This window comes from Xiphophorus hellerii, chromosome 2 (assembly GCF_003331165.1).
Source record: "Xiphophorus hellerii strain 12219 chromosome 2, Xiphophorus_hellerii-4.1, whole genome shotgun sequence".
In the NCBI taxonomy this organism is placed as follows: Eukaryota; Metazoa; Chordata; class Actinopteri; order Cyprinodontiformes; family Poeciliidae; genus Xiphophorus; species Xiphophorus hellerii.
Window position 1 is genome coordinate 4,099,033 of NC_045673.1, and position 22,049 is coordinate 4,121,081.

General features: G+C 40.4%; 1 protein-coding gene across 1 annotated transcript in view; it reads right to left on the bottom strand.

Annotated features, from left to right (window-relative positions):
• Nucleotides 1–22,049, bottom strand: part of zfpm1 (zinc finger protein, FOG family member 1) — a 117,064-nt gene that overhangs the window by 30,566 nt on the left and 64,449 nt on the right. Inside the window, exon 4 of the mRNA XM_032580858.1 lies at nt 1,384–1,502. Coding sequence (XP_032436749.1) covers nt 1,384–1,502 — 119 coding nt within the window. The remainder of the gene's footprint in view (nt 1–1,383; nt 1,503–22,049) is intronic.

Sequence of the window (22,049 nt, forward strand, 5' to 3'; positions counted from 1 at the left end):
TTTGTTGTCCAGGAGGATGGCGCCATGAGGAGATAAAAGACAGGCGGACGTCTGGGGAGGAGGCTGCAACAGGAGGAGGGCCGGGATTACATCAGCCTGGTTCTGGACGGGTCCGGATCTGGACTTCCATGTCAAACTTAAAACCGAGCCGAAAGGAAAGAGAGCGGGATCACCGGGAAGAATCTGGGGGAGAAACGAAGCGGTGTTCGTGCATCGGTCCAGGAAGCCTCACCCGGCATCAGTATCACATGATTAGATGGACGCCACATGATGCACGGAGTCAGGCTCTGATAGCGCTCCATCCGGTCCCACACGCTCTTCCCAAGGATCGCACACAAACGCCCGGCTTGTTTTCATTTCCAACGCTCTCACACGCTGACATGATACCGATGTTTACATTCACTGTCTCACTGCTGACCTCTGACCTCACCAGCAAAAGGTCTGCACAGATGGAAGATGCTGCACGCAGATGTTTTACGGAGCAAATGGACTCTAGAGACGAAGTAATACAAGAAAAAAGTCACAATATTAAGAGAAAAAGTCGTAATATTATCAGAATAAAGTCGTAATAAAATGAGAATAAAGTCGTACGACTAAGTTGAAATATTACACTAGTAATAATAATAATAAAAATACTAATAATATACAAGAATAAACTTGTATATTTATTGTAAGAATAAAGTTGTAATAATACATTTCGGAATACGACAACAAAGTCATAACAAAATAAGCAAAAAGTTACAATAATACAGGAATAATGTGGTAGTGACACTACAATAAAGTCTTAATCTTACCAGAATAAAGTTGTGATAATGCATTAATAATCTTGTTACAACTTTATTCTTGAAAAACGATGGCTTTATTCTTGTGTTATTACAACTTTTTGTCTCGTATTATTACAGCTTTATCTTGTATTATTACTGTGGTACGATTTTATTCTCTTAATATTATGACTTAATTTTCATACGTTTTTTCTTGTTATCCAGACATTTTTTCTTATATTTTGACTTTAATCTGGTAATATTAAGACTTAATTCTTGCATCACTACACTTATCTCTAATATTATTATGACTTTATTCACATATTTTTATTCTGTCATAGCCTGTGTTAGGGGTTCAGATATGATATTATCATTTTTTCTCAGTTAGAAAGCACATTTCAGCTGACATATTTTTTTTAATGAGTAAGACAAGGATTATATTAGTTGTTTCAGAGACGGATAAATCATAATTTGGAAATAATTTAGTATTTAATGGGGTCTCCTAACTTTTTTAAGCTGCAGCTGTTCAGAAACAGCTTCTGCGATGCACATCTGGACCAGCAGCTGCAGTTCATGCGTAAATCGCAGCGTGTTGGATTCACTCAGCAGAAGCAGCTCTTACCTCTGTGCTGCCGTCTGATTGGAGGATTCCTGCCACCGGGCCCCAGACGGTGTCGGGCTGCAGGTCTCTGACCGCCACCACGCTGCTGCCACCATCTTCATCGCTCAGCTGCAGCTCCTCTGCGAAGAACAGGAGAAGATGACATCAGTTTAACATCTCGGTTAAATGGAGGGAGTTTAACTTTTCATGACCCGGATGGAAGAAACGCCGCCGCAGCCGAACTCGACTCAAACTCTACAGAAGATGATTAGGGCCGCCATTCAGACTTTAAACTCAAAGTTTTTACTTTGTTTCCTCAGAAACGGGCTTTTTCTCATAATTAATACTCTGTGTCAATCTATGTCAAAATCCAAGTAGAAAAACAAATATTCTGATATGTATGTAAATTATGTTCTTAGTATATGAAAATAATCACATGTTGCTCACTGAAAGCCTGTCCCAAATTTACTTGCTAAATAGGACTATATTACCTGATGGCTCAAAAACAATTTATACAATTCTGATTTTGAGGGGAAAAAAAGGGTCATAAATCTGAGACTAAAGTCAAAATTTTGAGAAAAAGTTAGTTGTAATATTAAAGCCAGAATTCTGAGCTTAAATACAAAGTTCTGAGAAGAAAAGTCAAAATGTACAGAAAAAAATCTGAATTCTCATTTTAAAGTCAGAATTTTGAGAAAAAGTTAATAATTGCAATATTAGTCTAAATTCTGAGAAAAAATGTCAAAACTTAGAGGGAAAAAAGTCAGAATTGTTGGAGAATATTAAGAATTCAGAGTTTACAAACTCGATTCTGATATTAAATCCTTTTTAAAATTATTTTCTCTGCCCTAATCCTCTTCCTCGTTCTCTGGAGAAGCCAACCCCCCTGAAGGCGGCACTGCCGTGGTCCTGCCAGCAGGGGGCGTCTGACCCCAGCCAGGCCTGCTCTTTCTGTCCCACCGGCTCAAACTGGGGGGAGAAACTTCCCGTCCACTTCCTCAAAGTGAAAAGATAAGCGCAGACGAATGGCGGTGAAGGCTGCGGTCGGAGCCTGCTGCAGCCCAGATAGAGCCGTTGGGCCCGGCGGACCCATCCATCCAGACTCAACCCAGGGCCTGAGTTTGGAGTTTGGGAAAAGGAATCATAGACAACTTTAATTATCTATTTATTTAGGTCATTTTTAACCTTTCCATCCAGTAAACACACACACAGTCGATTAATCATTAACTGGAGCACAGACTCAAAAAAAAAAGAAAAGCCATTTGGTAAAAGAACAACATAATTTAGCAAAACTGTAAATTATATATATACTGTATATATACTTGTATTTAAAATAAAAAAAATACTTTTTACTTTTAGCTTAATCTGATTCAAATTATGTATGCTGTCAATCAACCCCATGTACTTGCTGCTAAATGTTCAACTGTAACTGTTGGTTACAGAAAAACTGTTTATCTGCCATCATTGAGGCTAAGGTAACTAGCTTGAGCATTCACAACAGACTATGCTAGCTGTAGCACAGCAATGAGCAATGGGAAGGGAAACGGGTGATTGACAGCGCCAAGACCCGCCTCCTGGCTCTGATTGGTTATTTCTATTTAACTGGGAGAAGGCAGAAGAAATCCAGTCTCATAGTAAAGTGTCATGACAGTTTCAACAAACATGTAAAAAACTATTTTTTATTTGGCTTTTAGTCGCTCACCCCTGCTACCAAATCATAAAAATCTGAGGATAAATGAAGGAAGTGGCGAGCGTTTGGATGGGATTAACAGATTACTTGAGCAGCCTCTGGACCTGACCTCTTCATCTGATCAAAACAGAAACCAACCTGCCCCCCCGCCCCCACTCCTCCTCCTCCTCTCGCCTCTGCCGTTTCAGGGGGGGTCGGCCTAAAGTGGCGGGCCAGATAAGAGTGTTTGTCTAACACTCTCCATGTCAAAACACTCATCTATCTTCTCTGTATCTATCCCCAGCAGAGAACAACGGACAGACGCTGATAAAATGGCTTTCCCACAGCCCCCCCGGGGGGGTTGGAAGGCTGTGGGGGGGTTACAGAGGGAACAGGAAAGAAGAAGACGTTAAGTTAATAAAACAGCCCTGAAAGTCAGAGAGAAGCTGAACACGTTGCTGTTTCTGTCGGAAACACTTTTGTGGTGAAAATCGCTCAGGAAGTGGTTTGTTCCTCCTGACTCGCAGTGACACAGGTGCCGGCGTGATCGCATTTTATGGAGCTGATGCTATCTGCGTTATCAGGATCGGCGCGTTTCAGAAGGAAACTCTGAGCTCGACTCAGACCGGACCGGGACGAACGTGTCCAAAAGTCCGGCCTCCGTCCCGCCTGCTATCGTCTGACCGGGCCGCGATCGGCCACGCTGACCCCGCTTATCTCCGCACTCCATCAATGTCCAGTCCGCCTCCCTGCCATTGGCCAATCCTCGCCACATGGGACGCTTATCGGGCTGAGCGGCGCCTCTGACCCTCATTGTGAAACTTCATGAGGATCTGACCTCAGTAAAGAAACTCAGATATTAACCTAGAAACAGTCTGACACCAGTCTGCTCCCGCCGTGACCTTTCAGGGAAGATTTCTGGATCACTGGAGCTTTTTAAACCATTGTTTAATTAATTAAAGAGGAAATAAGGCTTTCAAAACCAACCTGGCTCTATGTGGAAAAGTAATTTTTTGTTTTTACAGTATAGCTACTTACTAGCTCAGCAGCATCATTTTTATAATAATCCAAAAAAATACTGAATTTAAGCATTTTTATGTTAAAATATAAGTATGAAGTAGAAAAAGTTATTAAAAACTGTCAATTTTACAGCAAATGTTGCCTAAAAGTCAAACTGGAGTGTGTTTATGTTTCTGTGATATCACCTGGAGAGGTTCTGAGAGAATTATATCGCCATGGTTACGGTCTAATGAAGAAACATAAGGGAAGAGCATCACTACCAATGCAGACAGTGGAGCTGCTATCACTGCATTTCCACTAATGAGAGCAGCTGGATAATCCCGACAGGTTAGCAGCGTCCACTGAGGTAGCGGAGGCCTCCAACAATCCTAATCCCTGCTAATTACCCCCCCGTCAGCCAGAGACCCTCTTAATGACCCGCATAACCTCCCCTTCACTGCCACACTCAGCATGTGAGGTAAAAACACACACGACCCATTCCTGAACGCGCAAAGCTCGTTATCACACACACACCCCCACGTCAGCGGCTACACACACACACACGCACACGCACCCACACACACACACACACAAAGGCTTATCGATACAGACGCTTCGGCAGCCACTGGGGCGTCCAGGCCTCTTTGACGAGCCAACACAATAAAACAATCAGCCGTCATTAATGAAATGACTAACGCAATTAACCGAGGAGTGGCGGTGATGGGGGTTCGGGGGATTAGGGAGCAGGTGGGGGTGTCGAGGTGAAGGTGGCGGAGACCAGGATGAGGTTGTTACCGGATTCATGGATCAGCGCTGCTTTCTGATGGTTTAATTAATGCGCGCTGTCAATGTGAAATTAGACAAATCAAAGTTATTATGAGGGAAGGAACGGAAACAGGAGAGAGTCCTGAGATATGAAGGAAAGGAACGGGAAGGCCGGGGACCGAGGGAGATGAGATGGAACGGGAAGGGCAGGGATGGAGATGGTTCCCCAGCAATCACAGGAAAAATACTTTATGGACAAATACTGACAGAGGGTTGAGATAATTTAACCTCCTGAGACCCTGCATCCTCATATGAGGACATTACATTTTTGCTGTTCTGCACCATGATACTTAATTTGTAAGAATTTTGACCAATTGCCCTCATATGGGGGCCCTGCCTGCACCACCTAGTGGTCTCATAATGAAATTACACTCATTTGAAAAAAAACAACATGGCGGGGATGACAGCGAACGTCTTCTACGGCAGCTCCCGACAGAAACATGGACAAGGTAAAAATCCTAATCAAATTTTATGATTGAAACTAGTTTATTTATGCACAATAATGTCTGTAGCTTCACGTGGCATGCTTATTTGATATATTTGAGTAATATTAGCAAGCTACAACGTCTGTAAACATGACGTACTTCTTTAAGGACATCAGGTCTACCTTCAGTGCAAAAACGTAAAATTTTTCCAAGAGCATTTGTGTTATTTCTAGTCAAAATGTCTAATTTCTAGTCAAAATAAGTCTTATTACACTTAAAATAAGACTCATCCTGTAAAAAGTAACTTGTTTTTAGACAATCACCACTTGTTTCAAGCGAACTTTCACTAAAAAATAAGTAGAATAATTTGCCAGTGGAGCAAGTTTTTATTTCCTATTACAAGGAAATAGATTGTGCATTTTTATCATTACATTATTGTTTGAGTTTGCTATGACACGTTCATAATGATGCTCATAAACGTTGCACTTTTCCATGCAAAGCCTTTCACATAGGCAAGCAGGAATACTTGAATTAATGACTGAGCTCGCTATGACATGTTCATAATGAAGTTCATAAAGTTTGCACTTTTCCATGCAAAAGCTGCACACTTTTATCTGCACTTTTATGTTTGTTGACAGTATAAAATAAAGTTTTGTACTTTGTTAACCAATGGTGTCTTCATTATGAAAGTCTGGACAGAAAGCAGAGTAAATGTACATACTGTGAAACACAGATGTAAATAATAACATTGATTGAATGGTCTTATCGTCACACAGATAGACCCAATGTCATCATCTGAGGACATTGGGTTTTGAGATAACCACTTATTGTAGAAAGCTAAAATTTCATTTTTAGGCTAATTGGGTCCTTATAATCCCAAATGACAAGGAAAAAATGTATATGCAAAAACAGACCCATTGTCCTTATATGAGGGCATTGGTTTTGACATAGTTCAAAAGCACATAGAAAGCTAAAATTTAATTTCAACTAAAATTAGGTCATACTAATCCCAAATAGTAAGGAGACATAAAAAATGCACATCAAACAAAAGCCCGGGTCTCAGGAGGTTAAAGAAAATTACAATAATTTATGATAAAAGTAACAATTTACATTAAGAAACTGAATAAAAACTTTATTGGTGGATGATGGATGGATGGATGGATGATGGAGGACTATATAGATGGATGGATGAAGAAAGGTTAGCAAATCCAACATAATATCAGAGGTCAGTGAATGCGACGCCGTCTCAGTGGTCAGTGAATGCGACGCCGTCTCAGAGGTCAGTGAATGTGACGCCGTCTCAGACGTCAGTGAATGCGACGCCGTCTCAGAGGTCAGTGAATGCGACGGCATCTCAGAGGTCAGTGTATGCGATGCCGTCTCAGAAGTCAGTGAATGCGACGGCGTCTCAGAGGTCAGTGAATGCGACGGCGTCTCAGAGGTCAGTGAATGCGACGGCATCTCAGAGGTCAGTGTATGCGATGCCGTCTCAGAAGTCAGTGAATGCGACGGCGTCTCAGAGGTCAGTGAATGCGACGGCGTCTCAGAGGTCAGTGAATGCGACGCCGTCTCAGAGGTCAGTGAATGCGACGGCGTCTCAGAGGTCAGTGAATGCGACGCCGTCTCAGAGGTCAGTGAATGCGACGGCGTCTCAGAGGTCAGTATATGCGATGCCGTCTCAGAAGTCAGTGAATGCGATGCCGTCTCAGAAGTCAGTGAATGCGACGCCGTCTCAGAGGTCAGTGTATGCGATGCCGTCTCAGAAGTCAGTGAATGCGACGGCGTCTCAGAGGTCAGTGAATGCGACGCCGTCTCAGAGGTCAGTGAATGCGACGGCGTCTCAAAGGTCAGTGAATGCGATGCCGTCTCAGAGGTCAGTGAATGCGACGGCGTCTCAGAGGTCAGTGTATGCGATGCCGTCTCAGAAGTCAGTGAATGCGACGGCGTCTCAGAGGTCAGTGAATGCGACGCCGTCTCAGAGGTCAGTGAATGCGACGGCGTCTCAAAGGTCAGTGAATGCGATGCCGTCTCAGAGGTCAGTGAATGCGACGGCGTCTCAGAGGTCAGTGTATGCGATGCCGTCTCAGAAGTCAGTGAATGCGACGGCGTCTCAGAGGTCAGTGAATGCGACGTCGTCTCAGAGGTCAGTGAATGCGACAGCATCTCAGAGGTCAGTGTATGCGACGCCGTCTCAGAAGTCAGTGAATGCGACACCGTCTCAGAGGTCAGTGAATGCGACGCCGTCTCAGCGTTCCTCCTGCAGCTAAACGCCGTCATCGTGGATTTCTTCTGTAAACTGTCCAGGACACACGGGGAAGAACATGACGGACGAATTTGTTCCTGTGGCAGATTAACAGCTCCATCTCCACAACTTGGAGGGAAAATTAATTAAACCTGCAGGTGGGCTGTTATCTTAACTGATGTGTCATATTAATAATAAATGCTTATTAAGTAAAAAAGAAAAAAACTCCACCAGTTCGGGAGAAATTCCAAGCAAGTTTCAGCTAAAGATGGGAGGTAAGAGTTTTAGAGGTTCAGATGCTTAAATCTGCAGGAATGTTGATTATTACAACTTTACTGCTGATTTAACCCAGACTGAGAAATGCCTCTGACTGAAGCGTAAAGCAGACCTGGGAAATCTGGACATTAGGAAAAGCAGCAGAACCTGTTATTCTCCATGCAGCCTAATTGACTTTTAAAAAGACTATAGTTGATATCAAATGAGCTCATCGCGACGGAGCTATTGATTTTTTGACACCACACAACAGGAAATCTTTATCTCTGTGCAGCTCCGACCCGGCGCTAATAGGTGGGGTTTAGCCTCAGCTGAATGACAAATCCTGACGCTGACTCCCATTTCAGTCCCTGCTGCCTCTCCACAACCATAATCAGCTAAAAAATATCTAGCTGGAAACAGACAAAAACATTCAAAACTCACCAGTTTCTACACAGAAAAATGCATTACTGCTTGAATAAAAGTACTTTCTTTTACTCAAGTAAAAATGTTTACTTTTACTAGAGTACATTTTTGTACCCCAAAGCTTAAACCTGGGACTCCTTTTTATATCTATATGATCCCTCTAGCTCAGGTTATGACAAGAAATAAGATTAGTTACCATGACTACACAGATGATACACAGGACTAATGTCAACATATTTGATGTACATTGATAAATTTGATGATGTCATTTGATAAAATGTAATGTTTATTGTAGAGCAGGACAATAAATCAATAATATCACGATAGACAGGCGATCAATTTCAATAGAAAATACTTCTGATAGGTTACTCAATATTCAATGTATAGAATATTCACTGAACCCTAATCCAGAACTGCAAGGCATTCTGGGAGATGTAGGCAGAGGAATGGCTTTAATAGCTCAATCTCTCACAGCGAACTAAGCTAGGTTGGTGGCATCAACAAACTCACTCGCTCTTTGGTTACCTAGCAACTCACTCGCTCTTTGGTTACCTAGCAACAACTTGTTGAGTAATTTACGGAGCAGCAGTTAAAGTTTCAGCACCGGGCCTTTAATAAAAATAAAAGAGCAACAGCATGGAGTGAAAACTGGATAAAACAGGAAATGTCACGCCAGCAGTTTGGTAGTATTTCAAATGTTTAAAACAAAAAAACAAATCATTAATTATCAATTTCAAAAATTACTGATACTGACTGATATGAAAAGCTTACATCAGCCACATTGGCCAGCTCTACTTTTTTGCTTGTTTTCACAATTGATGAAGTAAGATGTTTTTATGAAGCACTTGTTGCTGAAATGTACAAATAAATTCAACTTTAACATAAGTGCAGCGTTTGAGTACGTTCACCACTGTTCATAACAAAGACATTCTACATCTTTGGGGCGCCCCAAACCTCGGGGCCCTGGGTCCGATACGTCCTTCCTAAAGTCCAGAACACAGTGAGCATTGTTTATCCACAGTGGTAGACGCAGCTTCGAGGAATTGTCTGATTTTCCCAGAAATTGCCACCTCTGATTTGTTTTCCCGCTTTCATGCCGCCTACCCGGCGTTTCTCATTAATGACCGCTCTTGTCATTTCTAACGCCGCCTGATAAAGGGCCTCAATCTGGCAACAAGCGCGACCCGACGGCGCCTTCTTCTCTCCGTCTCATCTTCCCCCTCTCCGTGATCTTCCTCGCAGAACCCCTGGGTCCCCGGAGTCCGGCAGGCTCGGCTCGGCGGCAGATAGACATTTCTGGGATAGGCATCTGCTGCTCAGGACCACGCAATCATTTCCATTTTACCCTCTGTTGCACAGGCAAGATAAGACACCTGCGTAGCCCCGCTAATCAGATGAGCTTCAACAGAACTTTATCATTGACATTTACCACTGTTTACCCAACTAATTTCTCTTAACTGCACTGCTGAACTTTTATCTACAAAATACATACAGCAGCAGAAAAGAGCAAGAAGCAAACATGCAAATTCACAAATATGCGAAGAAAGATAAACCGAGGGGGAAAAACTAAACAAATTTTTTTCTGTTCAGAGGACGACGGGGGTGAAAACGGTGACAGAGCCACTGTTGGGAGGATGAGCAGCTTCTTCCTCCTCCTTTTTGTGGCTGAAGACAATTAGAGAAAATAATGATATTCACAGATGGAAACTTTTTCTTAAAGCTGCAGTATGTAACTTTTATATATATATATATATATATGTGTCTTATACATTTACTGAAACAGTCACAGAGTGATAAGAGATAATCTGTGAAACAAATTTATTTGCAACATCTGCTGTCTTTAGAAATGCCCAAAAACAACCAATCAGAGCCAGGAGGAGGGTCTTAGCGCTGTCAATCAACCTCATTTACTCGCTGCTAGGTGTGATAATGGCGGCGAAACAACTTACAGTTAAAGGAAAACTGTTTATCCGGTGGCTTGATTTTTCCACAGATGATCTGTTTCATCCCATATTGCCATGACTAAGTGACAGTTTCAACAAATTTGTAAAAAAATATTTTTTATAAAAGTTACATACTTCAGCTTTAATGGCTTAAAACACCATATTTCTAATGTTTTCCTTCTGAAGCCACCTGCTCATCATCTGCTCTCCTGGGAATCTCTAAGCTCTCCATGGCTGCACACGACTGGCTCTGTGGTTAAAACAGGGGCCTCCAGGGGCCACAAAGGCCTGCTGAGAACAAGTTACACTCCAAAGCTGGTCTTTTTCAACTAGCTTGAAGCTTTAATAAATCAAACGGATGAACTGCTCACCCTCAACTGGTTTCTAAATTGGCTTTGGTTGGTCCACATGATGAGATTCATCTCCAGTGAAGTTATTCCAGTCTGTTGTGGTGAAGAAGGTGGTGAGCCTAAAGACGAAACTCTCGATTTGCAGGATAAGGGGTTACATTCTTACCCTCTATCCTCATCTAAAGAGGAGGCCTACTGGGCATCTCCATTTCAAAGCTTTCAACGGATACTGAGAAAAAACAGAAACTATTTGGTGAAACTATTTTCCTCTTTTATTCATGGAAACTCTTAGAGGAAACCAACTGGTTCAAGACGGATTTATGAAAAGATAGATTAATGATTGGATTCATGGGTGGATGGATGGATGGATGGATGTTCACAGCTTGAATTTGATACAGTCAATCTGTGTTCTGTAAAACCTGGATCTGACTATGATCTGGTTTCCGTTTGGATCTGACTATGATCAGGTTTCCGTTTGGGATCTGACTATGATCTGGTTTCTGTTTGGATCTGACTATGATCTGGTTTCCGTTTCTGATCTGACTATGATCTGGTTTCCGTTTGGGATCTGACTATGATCTGGTTTCCGTTTGGGATCTGCTCTACAGAAGAGTCTGGAATCAGCTTTGTTCAGAGTCTCCCGGATCAAGGAGGCAGCTCAGATCGTGGAAGTCATTTTAATCTAAAACTGCGTGTCAGACAGAAAGAGAAACTGTAAGAGTGTGTCTGCGTTTCGGGGCGTATTTCAGGAGAATCGCCTTCTCCTCATCCACACTTCCTCTATCTCTCAGAGTTTCTCTCCCGTCTGCTGGAGCCTGTCACAAATTGAAAGTGAAGACCTTCCAGAAGCCAGACCTGATAATCACACATAAATTAATTAGAAAATGTTTCTTGACATTCTCTACGCACAGATGGGAAGAGGGGGAAAAGACTGAGGCAAAGCCACAAAATTAATTGTACGCTATGTGACTCCGATAATTAATTCAATCATTAATTCATGTCTGCTTTAACAACTCCTTCTGGCTCCTGTGAGGAAGGACATTTCATTCAGGCGGGTTTCGGCAGCTCGGCCGCAGGGAGACGTGGAAAAGTTGGAGAGTGACAGACTCAGATCTGTAAAATCTGGGGGTCGTGAAGAGGTTCGCCCAACCTGCTGCAAACAGCAAGACGCACAAAGACAGAAGATTTGGGAAATGGAAATTCAATAAGTGGCTGATTTTCTAGATAGCATAGAGCCAAAATAATCAGAATTTCATCTGATCCAGTTTATATTTCATTGGTTAAAATCCAAAAGATCAACATACAAGTAACTTTTCAGCAAGATATGGGAGCTTGTTATCGGTCAATAATTTCTTACTATTGATTAAAAAAACATCCTAGCTCAACTAGCAGATTTTTACATCTGCTGTCAAACTCGAGGTACTCCGCTTCTGCAGACACAAACCTCCCTCACATCTTGAAGGGTGAGGGGAAAGAATGGGTGATTGTTGTTTAATAAAGGAAGGAAACTGGTGAGTGAGAGATACTGAGGAGGACGCAGAGAGAAAGAGACAGAATGTGATAAGAAAGAGATAATGTGGGGATGAGGAAAATGAGCTGAGGACTCGGGTGATGTGCTTCACTGCGTACATGAAGCTTTGTCACATCTTTTACTGTTTTACTTTAAATCTTTGGTGGGCTGTTTTAGGGTAAAAAGTTTAAGTTAAAGCCTGGTCTGTTAACGGTGCATTCACACCTGCCTTGTTTGGTCTGATTTAATTTAACTTTAGATTGTTTAGAAAGTCCGGTTTGTTTGGTGTGAATACACAATCAAACTCTGATGAGAACCAAAGATGTAAACTCTGGTCCTCCTACAAACCTCGGCCTCTGTTCGGTTTAAGTGAACTCTGGAGCAGTTTGAATGAATATGTGAACGCCAAGCACCCTGGAGACCGCTCCAAAAGCAGGAAGCAGAGTACAACGCAAGGCATTCTGGATAAATACAGCCGAAACAAAGACCCGTGTCTGGCATTAGCAGAAGAAATGGCTCGTGTTTTTTGTCAAAGACAAAAGAGAAATCTTATAACCACTCAAATCTGACGCTACTCCATTTTTGTTTACATTTCATGAAGAAGGAAGTTGCTCTCAGTGTTTTGTTCCGAGGTTTCTGTGTCGTTTCCTTCAGTGGTTCTTAGTGCAGCGCCCTCACAGGCGAGGAAGGGAACAGGTCTTTCAAAGGGTTTGATTCATTTGACAGCGTAGTTCAAAAGCCAACCGCACCAGCTAAACAATTTTTATGTTAGCATAAGCTAACACTTTCAACACATGGTGTCTAACTGAGGCATACTGCTACCGAAAGTCATTACAAACAATTTCTGACAGTAAGTGAGAACATCAACAATGATCTGGGGGACACATTTCAACCAACCATAACCCCGAGGAGCTCCATCTCTTGGCAGTGAACCGACCAACACAACTGCATCATCTGCAAAAAACCGAACAGAGACCAAGCTTTCTGAAACTACAGACTACATCCTGGTGTGCAGGAATGATGAGGTCAAAGGTGAAGCTTGGTTTAGCAGGTATCACCTGTTGACTAGAGTAACCAGTCCCAACTGTACCAAACTCAAACTTCAGCAGAACATTTCGGAGTTAGAGGAGGATTTACAGGATGTGGAATGGTTGCTGCAGGAGAATATCTGACAACGCAGCTGGTAGGAGAGTATTTCAGCCTTCCTGTACTCACTTCCTGGTCCACAGTGGATGAACTTCGTGGAGAAAGTTCATTCCTTCTAAGGACTTGTCATCAATCATCAAACCTCTGCTTAGAGTTTCAAGCCATCTCACTTGATTGCCATTCAACTTTTACACCAGTAGAGCAAAAGAAACCATCAGTCTGCCAAAAGCTGCACGTACAGAGCCACCATGATTAAAATTTCCCATCCGCCTACCTTCTAACCTCTCTGACTTAGAAATCCTTCGCCTTTAATTTCACTATCTGAACTGCTCCTCTGTTCCTCTCATTGATCCTTAACCCCTCTTCCAGCCCTCATTAGTTATCTCTGCACTCTAAAACTCAATTTCTGCAGTCTGAAACACTCCCATCTTCATCTCACCTGTTCCATCATTCCTTCTTTCCATCGCTACCTTGAACGTCAAACATGACAAAATAGCAATTTTGACCCAAACAGCAAAAATGGAGAGAAGATGTAGTTTTTGTTTTTAGATTAAATACAATTTTGTGAGTTTAAGCTACTGATTTGATTAAATTGTTTCCAAAGTATTGGTTAAGACCTGTGTAGTCTATGTTTTAAATTGGCTTTTTGTTGCTTTTATAACTTAATTTTAGTGAGATGCCTGTTTTTGACCATTTTAGATACATTTCTTGTACTTTAGGCTATTCAGCTCTGACTCCTTTAGGCAGAAAAGGCTCTTAGGGTGAATTCTCACCAGCTCTGTTTATTCTGCTTAATTTGAACTCCAGTTTGTTTACAGATTAGTATTAAAAGAAAATTCACCTATTTGTAGATTTTTTTGTAGAGAATATGCAAAAAAATGCAGCTGAAATTAAGAGTGGAGATGAAGACTGTAGACATTTGCTTTAGTGCTTTACCAATATGGTTCCCACTGTGCGAATAAATACATTTTAAGGCATATTTGTTGTTTGAACTATTAAAATAGTAAGTTTTAAACATTCTTAGAGCGGGTGTCAAGTATTTGCATGCAGTTGTTGACACTAACCCCCACTAATACTGGGGGTTCACTGTATTCTGGTATTTAGTTTAAAAGAAATCTAATGGCTTTCTTACAAAGCAGAGCAACAAAAAACTCACAGCAACAGGAGGGGGAGGGGCAACACTACATCAATCTATGCCCCATAGAGCTGGAAAAAAAGTCTAATTTGTCTGATATAAGTTCAAATTACCTCTTGGTCAACTTTTGTGTTGATAAAACTTTTGTAACTCACCAAATCCCTGATGAATCTAAAATAAGGCAGAAGAAAATATTTCAGCTCCAAAATTGAAATTCCCAAATAGATATTAGCAAAACTAGCAGTGAATGGACAAATAAAGGAAGAACTACTTATAAAGTAACCTTTAAATGTGATTTTCTTTATCAAAAGGAAAAAAATGCAGCAGAATAAACTGATGAGGGAGCACCTTGTGTGGTTCATGCTCTGTATGTAAATGTGGCTCCAACATCTTCCATTCCTCAGCACAAATAAATTAAACTCTCAGCATTGATAATAGGCGCACAGTGTGGTTTCATGCACCACTATAATTAACTGCAGTATGATAACCCAACGTCAACCCCCCTCACACACAGGCAGCCTGGTAAATAACAATAGTGACCATTATTACGTCTGCCATTATAATGCTTTACTGGAGCTCATTTGAATATTTCTGGTGGGGAAGGATAAGGAGCGGAGAGTGCTGGCCAAGCAGGAAAACCGCCATGATCAGCTGGAGTAAAAAAAACCCAGGAAACTGGAAACCTTCATCTATCACTGCAGGGGAAGCCAGGGTACCCAGAGGGAACCCACGTATGTACCAGGAGAACATGCAAACTCCATGTAGAAAAATCTCAGGGCTCATTTAATGTTAAAAATCTTTAGATGTTGACACAAGCTACATCATTTCACGTCAAACCCTCCCATCTCCTCATGGACTCCTCTGACGGTCTGCTGTGTCACCGGTCTCCATGACAACAGCAGGAAAACCCTTCAGAGTGGATCTGTGTCACATCCGGCCCAAATGATGACTGATGCGTTCTCAAGAAACACAGCTTGAGTTTGAATTAAACTAAAAACGAAGTAAAATAGAAAGTTTGGTTTATTTAGGGAGGTGTGAATATGTAATCGAACTTTTATTTGGTCCTAAAAGGACCGGAGGCTGCTTCAAAAACAGGAAGTGGCCTGCAGCCCAGAGCATTCTGGGTAAATACAACCAAAACAAACAGGAGAAATGGCTCTTTGTCTTTTACTACAGACAAGAGAAATCCTACATCCGCTAAAATCTGATGGAACTCCATTTTTGTTTACATGTCTTCTTCAGAGGTTTTTGTATTTTTCCTCCAGTGGTTCTTGGTACAGCGCCACCACAGTTCAGGAGGGGAACAGCTTTTTTTTAAAAAGAGGTTTTAGTTAATTCGAAACAGTAAAGAGTGAAAGTAGGACTGGAAAATATGGCTGAAAAACTTATTACGTTATAACAGTTTCATATCAATCCAAGTTGATAATTTTTTTGTTGCTTTAAATATCTGAAATACTGCTAATACTGTTGGCGTAACATTTCCTTTTTCATCCAGTTTTCACTCCATGTGGTTTTTTTTAAAGTAGTTATGAGTCATAGTGGAAAAAACCTGAAACTGCTGCTGTGCGAGTTACTCAACGGGTTGTTGCTAGGTAACCAAAGAGTGAGTGAGTTTGTTGATTTCACCAACTTTGCTTAGCTGGCTGATAAGTTGAGCGGCTAAAGTCTTTGCCTACATCCCCCAGAATGCTGTGCGTTTCTGGATCGGAGTTCAGTGAATATTCAATCAGACGTATAATCTATCGATATTGATCATGTGTCTATCCTTATATGTATTATTGATTTACTGACGGTCGTTGATGTAAAAGAAAGGAACAAATTTTGGTCTCCGACGGAGCCGAATCTACCGGACCATCAGGTGTGAAAACCTCATGATTCTCCTCCAGATTTACCAACCGTCTCTCTGCTGCTTTTCTTATTACTCTGTGAGACGTAGGGTACTCCCAGTGTTAAAGCTCGGTACGTTGTTTTAATAACTAGCTTTGCGGTAAACTTTCTGATCTGGCTGCTGGGTTTCTCTGTCTTCATGATGCCGGTTGTTCTAACAAACCTCTGAGGTCTTCCTTTTCTAATCACTTGACTTCTTCTAGCATAAAAGCAGAGTTCATGCAAACCCACCATACTTTTTATTTCTAAAACACTATCTCCACCTTTTCTTAATTTTGCCAATCCGTCTGTTAGTGTAAGGATTTAAACCAGCATACTCTTGGTTTTCCATCATTCCTCCGGTCGGTGAGTCTCCCTCTTTGACCGCCGGCGGAGGTTTCTGCCGGTGGAGAGGATGTGTGGACCGCCAGGCAGCCATCCAGCGAATGACAGGGGATTACTCTGACACCGCATTTGCATATCAAGAATTTTAAGCAACCAGGGAGAAAATATCGAACCCTGCAGCCTGCAAGGTCATTCAAAAGACACTTTTTTCTCTCCTTCCTCCCATCTCTTCGTAATTTATTTTGCATATCATGCAAGTGCGGACGCAGTGAAGATTAAAAAAAGGCGGCTTTGGCATATCATGCCATCCCTGATAGGGAGGCAGCTCCCACCTAGATTTCATGCCACCGCCACCACGCCCTCAGCAAACCGACACTCGCTTATATCTTGATCGCTTTAAGACAAAATAAAAACAAACTAGAAATTACTGAAGCTTCTAATCCAGCTCCTCATCTCTTTAATTTTAAGGCTTCTTCATATCAGCTGAAGCCACAAACAGTTTGATGGTTGCAAAAAGAACCAAAAAAAAGCTAAAAATGAAGAAAAAAAAACAGCAACAAACGGAGAGAATCATCTGCTGTGATCTCTCACATTAAGGGACGTGTTCAGATTCACACAGAAACACAGAGACTTCGCTAAACACGTCGAGTCGCAGCCAGTAATGAATCACATTATCTGTAAAGAGAAAGAAAACCCCCGAAATTAAAATGTTCTGTTGTTGTTTTCTCTCTTTCATGTTAATATCGGCCTGTTCGGCAGCAACAAAGACCGATCTGAATAAAATATTTGAATAAATTAAGAGATTCGTATCAGGAGGTTAGAACACAAACTGGGCTCAGAAAGGGAAATTAAAATTTTCATATCTAGGAATTACTGGTTTCCAGACGAGAATAATTCACTATTTTATCATGAGAAATATAATTACCGGATTACTATTCTATGAATTTGTACAAAACCCAGCATGACGATTATTAGTCGCAAGGTTTATAATGAATCATAAAGTACTTATTTTTCTTAAACATGTCACACATGTTTCAGAACATGTGTGACATGAACAGGCAAAAAAAACATTCAAATGTTTGGTAAATGTAGAGAACCTGAAATATAATGGAGTGAATGAGAGTCTGGGTTTGAGCTCTCTGCACTCTGGACTGACTGGGGAGGAAACTGGGAGCGTGACAGGAGTTTAAATAAAACAAAGTTTCTGAATATTTCACTGGGTCAGAATCTAGAGTGACATCATCACTCGAAGCTGAAGAAAAAATCTCAAATTTAAATTGTGATTGTGCAAAAACTACGAAAGTCATCAAAGTGAAACTTTAATCCAGGAAAGTACAACTTTCAGTGAATCGTTTAAGCTTTAAACTGTGTTTCTACTAAACAGTAGGGCTGAGCTGTGGACGTCCAAACTGCGTCCATGCTACAAACGTTAGCGTAATGTTAGCATTTTTAGCTAATGTCATGAAGACATCGATAAAAGTTATTGCATATAATTCATGATTCCACAGAGAAAGAATGCTAATGGTTAGATCAAAACGCTTCTCAACATTGAACAGATTCAGAGTCTAGAGTGACATCAGAACTGAATATTTCATTGAAAAATCAGAAATAATTGATTAAAATTGATCGGCACGGCAAAGCTGTGGACTCCGATGACTCCTATCCAGTTTCAGACTAAAGGATAAAACTCACATTTTTTATAAATATGAAAAAATAAAGTCCACAAAACGTGATTACACAAATGTCCTATCAAACTAATCCTGTATTTTTTTTAATGGACACAGGAAGTTTATAGCAACAAGAGTTGCTTTTGTGTTGAAAATAAAAAATATTACGCACAACTTAAAGATTTTATTTCCTGAGCTTTGACTTAAAGTGTTCATTTTAGTTAAAATTATAAAATTGTGATTTTAAATTTTACATATTTTTGTATTATTTTAGATGTAATATGTTAAATATTTTTGTTTAACTGTCATTATTTTTTAAAATAACTGTTCACTTTGCCATTAAAGGGTTTTTGTAATTGTTTTTGTTAAAAAAGTCAAATTTAGCTAATCATAACTGATTTGTAAAAGCAATAAAAAAAGGCAAAATATCCAAGAATTAAAAAGTATTTAAGCATTGAGCTGCTTTTCATGGGAAAGAAACTTTCCTCCACATGACTATCCTTGAAATTGGCGGGAGAAACTCCAGTGATTTTAATGTGAAAACAGCTGAAATAGTGATCAATATGCAGAAATAAGAAGAGGAGAATCTCATTCAGTGATCTGTGACGACAAACCTGAAAAATGACACTTTAATAGTTCACCGGAGTCCATAGAAAGTGCTGGTTTTGTCCGACTTACAGATAAACGCAGCACATTGTCACTTCTGGAAGGTCAGCAGATGTTTAACAAGATTATTTTCTGAGCGATACTTTCAGCAGAAATGCTTTTCATCAGATAAAAAGTGACCGTTTAAAGCTTTACTGTTTCCGTGAACATCAGAATAACGCCAACACTGTGGTTTAAATGAAAACATTTAAACATTTGAAAATCTAAACGCAGGCAGAAAAACTCCTGAATAAATGCAGAGTTTTAATTATAGGATCTAAAACTTCTAAAAAGGAAAAAATCTGCTTCATATTTATTGGTTGTATCTCTCATTTGACTCAGTTCTTCAACATATTATAGATGACAGACATCTTAATATATGGAGCAAAAATCCAAAATGTTCCCCAATCATCTTGAAACATCAATCTGAATCTTTTTGGATGATTTGAAGCAGCGTGTTTGGGATTAAAACCACATGACTGCTGATGTTTTATGGCCAAGATAAGCGTTTCTGTGAATGTGGAAGAAGTTCTGCAGATCTGATTAGACTTTTAATAAAGCTGTGGAGACATGGCACACCATAAAATATTACTAAAAACAAAACGGAAGATAAAACACCAAGAAATAAATTTATTTAAACGAAAACCTTAAAAAAATAATAAATTGGTTATCAGAAAAATCATGACATGGTTTAAATAAATAGTTTTTGGTTGTTTTTTTTTTTTTGCAAAAGCCACAAGATTAAAAGCAGAAAACAGAAAAATCAAGAACACAAAATTCTGACTAAAAACAGATATTTGGAAAAGCATAACCCACAAATTGTTTTTTTTTAAAAACTTACTTTTTTATGCAGCAACATAATTTGGGCCTGAATTCGGAGCATCATTAAGGCCCACACACCTACGTTAGAGCAGGTGTGCAAAAGTGCGGTCCTCGGGCCATATGTGGCTCCAGGACTGATTTTCTGTGGACCCCGCCTGTAATTTGAGAATCTTAAATTTCTCCCAAAGGTCAATTGGTTGATACAGATGGAGACTTTTAAATTTAAAATAGGGCAAAATTATTACTGAAAAATGCAAATCTTACAGTGGAAAAAAGTTAGAAAGAACACAAATTATTCATTTTTAAACAACCACAAAAGAATAAAAACTTTTCCACTCAAAAATCAGACTTTGGTGCATCCAAATCTGCTTTAAATTTATTTATAGAATGTGGCAAAATACGGCTGGGTTTTGTTAATAACTGAAATAAAGATTCTGATACTCAAGAATGAACAGTAGGCACTAAGTTGAGGCATAATTATATTCATGTATTCCTAATATTGTGTGAAATAAGTAGCTAAATGAAACTTTGCAGAATGCGACATTTTTTGTCTGATTAATCATCAAAATTGTCAATAGATTAATCATCAACTAAAATAATAATTAGTTGCAGAAACTAATTGCTAGACACATTTACCCTGATTATGGCTTTTTTTCTAAAGGTTTAATAATTCAAAACGAGATTCTGACACCACAAGATGAACAGTAGCTCCTAGTTTGTGGAGTATCTATTTATTTATATCTAAATAAATACGTTTTATAATATTGTATAAAATAAACTTAAATGGTTAAATGAAAAATCTGCAGAATGTGCCCAGTTTTGATCAGATTAATTGATTAATCATCAACAATAACAGATAGAACAATCAATAACTAAAATAATCATTAGTTGCAGAACTTAATTTTTAGACATTTAGACTCATTACGGCTGTTTTTCTATGGGTTTAATAAGAAATCAAGACTTTAACACCTGAAAAACCTGCAGAATGTGTCCATTCGTTATCTGATTAATTGAATAATAATCAAAATAATCAATAGATTAATGGATAACTAATATAATCATTGGCTGCAGCCCTATTTTCTAGACACAGACTCATTACGGCTGTTTTTCTAAAGATTTAATCAGAAATCAAGATTTTGACACCTGAAAAATCTGCAGAATGTGTCCATTCGTTATCTGATTAATCAATTAATTGCCAAAATAATTGATAGGACAATCGATAACTAGAATAATCATTAGTTGAAGAATCTACAGTAATTTCTTGACTCATTTAGACTCATTACGGCTGTTTTTCTAAGCGTTTAATAACTCAAACTGAGATTCTGACACCCCAGGATGAGCAGCAGCTCCTAATTCGAGGCGATTCGTTTTGATTTTCCAGGATTTTCCGACGAGCAGCTCGTTCGATTTAAAGTGTCTGAAAGGCAACAAGAGTGAGAAACGAGCGAAATTCCAACAGTCGGACTCGGAGATAAAAGCCTGTTTATTCCCAGAGCTGCACACCTCTCCTCTGCGCTCATGTCACACACGTGGGGAACATTTCTTATGAGCAGAAGAAACAATGAACAGAAGGAAAACGGAGGTAGGGGTTGTTAGCAGTGATGGAGAGAACAGAGGAGAAGGTGGATGGATGGAGGGAGGAAGGAGAGAGGAAGAGGAGGAGGAACGGGGGGGGCTTGACGATAAGAGAAAAATTCAGACCGGTCAAAGTTTCCTTTTTGCCAATCGTGCTCCTGATAAAGACAGCGCCTGCTCCGGAGCTGATAGAGGGGCTATCTCTCTCCCTTACTCTGCCTCCCCCTTCCTCCCCTTCCTCCTCCTCCTCCTCCTCCTCACTCAGCCGGCAGTTAGTTTGTGAGGAGGAGAGGAAAAGAAGGGCCGTATCAGTGCAGCATCATGGTGCTAGCATCAACCAGCCACCGCGCAGCAATTAATATCGCTCCAATTACTGTTAAAGGGACAAGGCTGGGACAGGACGATAATGAACACATCCTCTCTTCCCCGGCAGAGGAATTAAAACACACACACACACACACGCACACGCACACACACACCCACACACACACACACACACACACACACGGGGAGAGAGAGGCGCGCGGACGTACATAAAACGTGCACAGCTTGAAAAGGAAATAATGCGAGATAGTGCAGTAATCTTCCTGCATTGTTTAACTCATTGAAGACAACAGACAGAGAGAAATAAATAACCGAACGCAGCTCGATAAGAGAGGAAATAAATAATAAAATTATTTACTTCTTATCTGCTCTCAGCCGTGTGTGTTTTTTTTGTTTTGTGTTTTTGTTGCGACTTTAATGTGTCACTTTCACGTCTGTGGCAACACAACAGGACCAGGAAGACCTCGGAGGACGAGGACACAAGAGAAGAAGAAGAAAACGGAGGAGACAATCCACTCGAG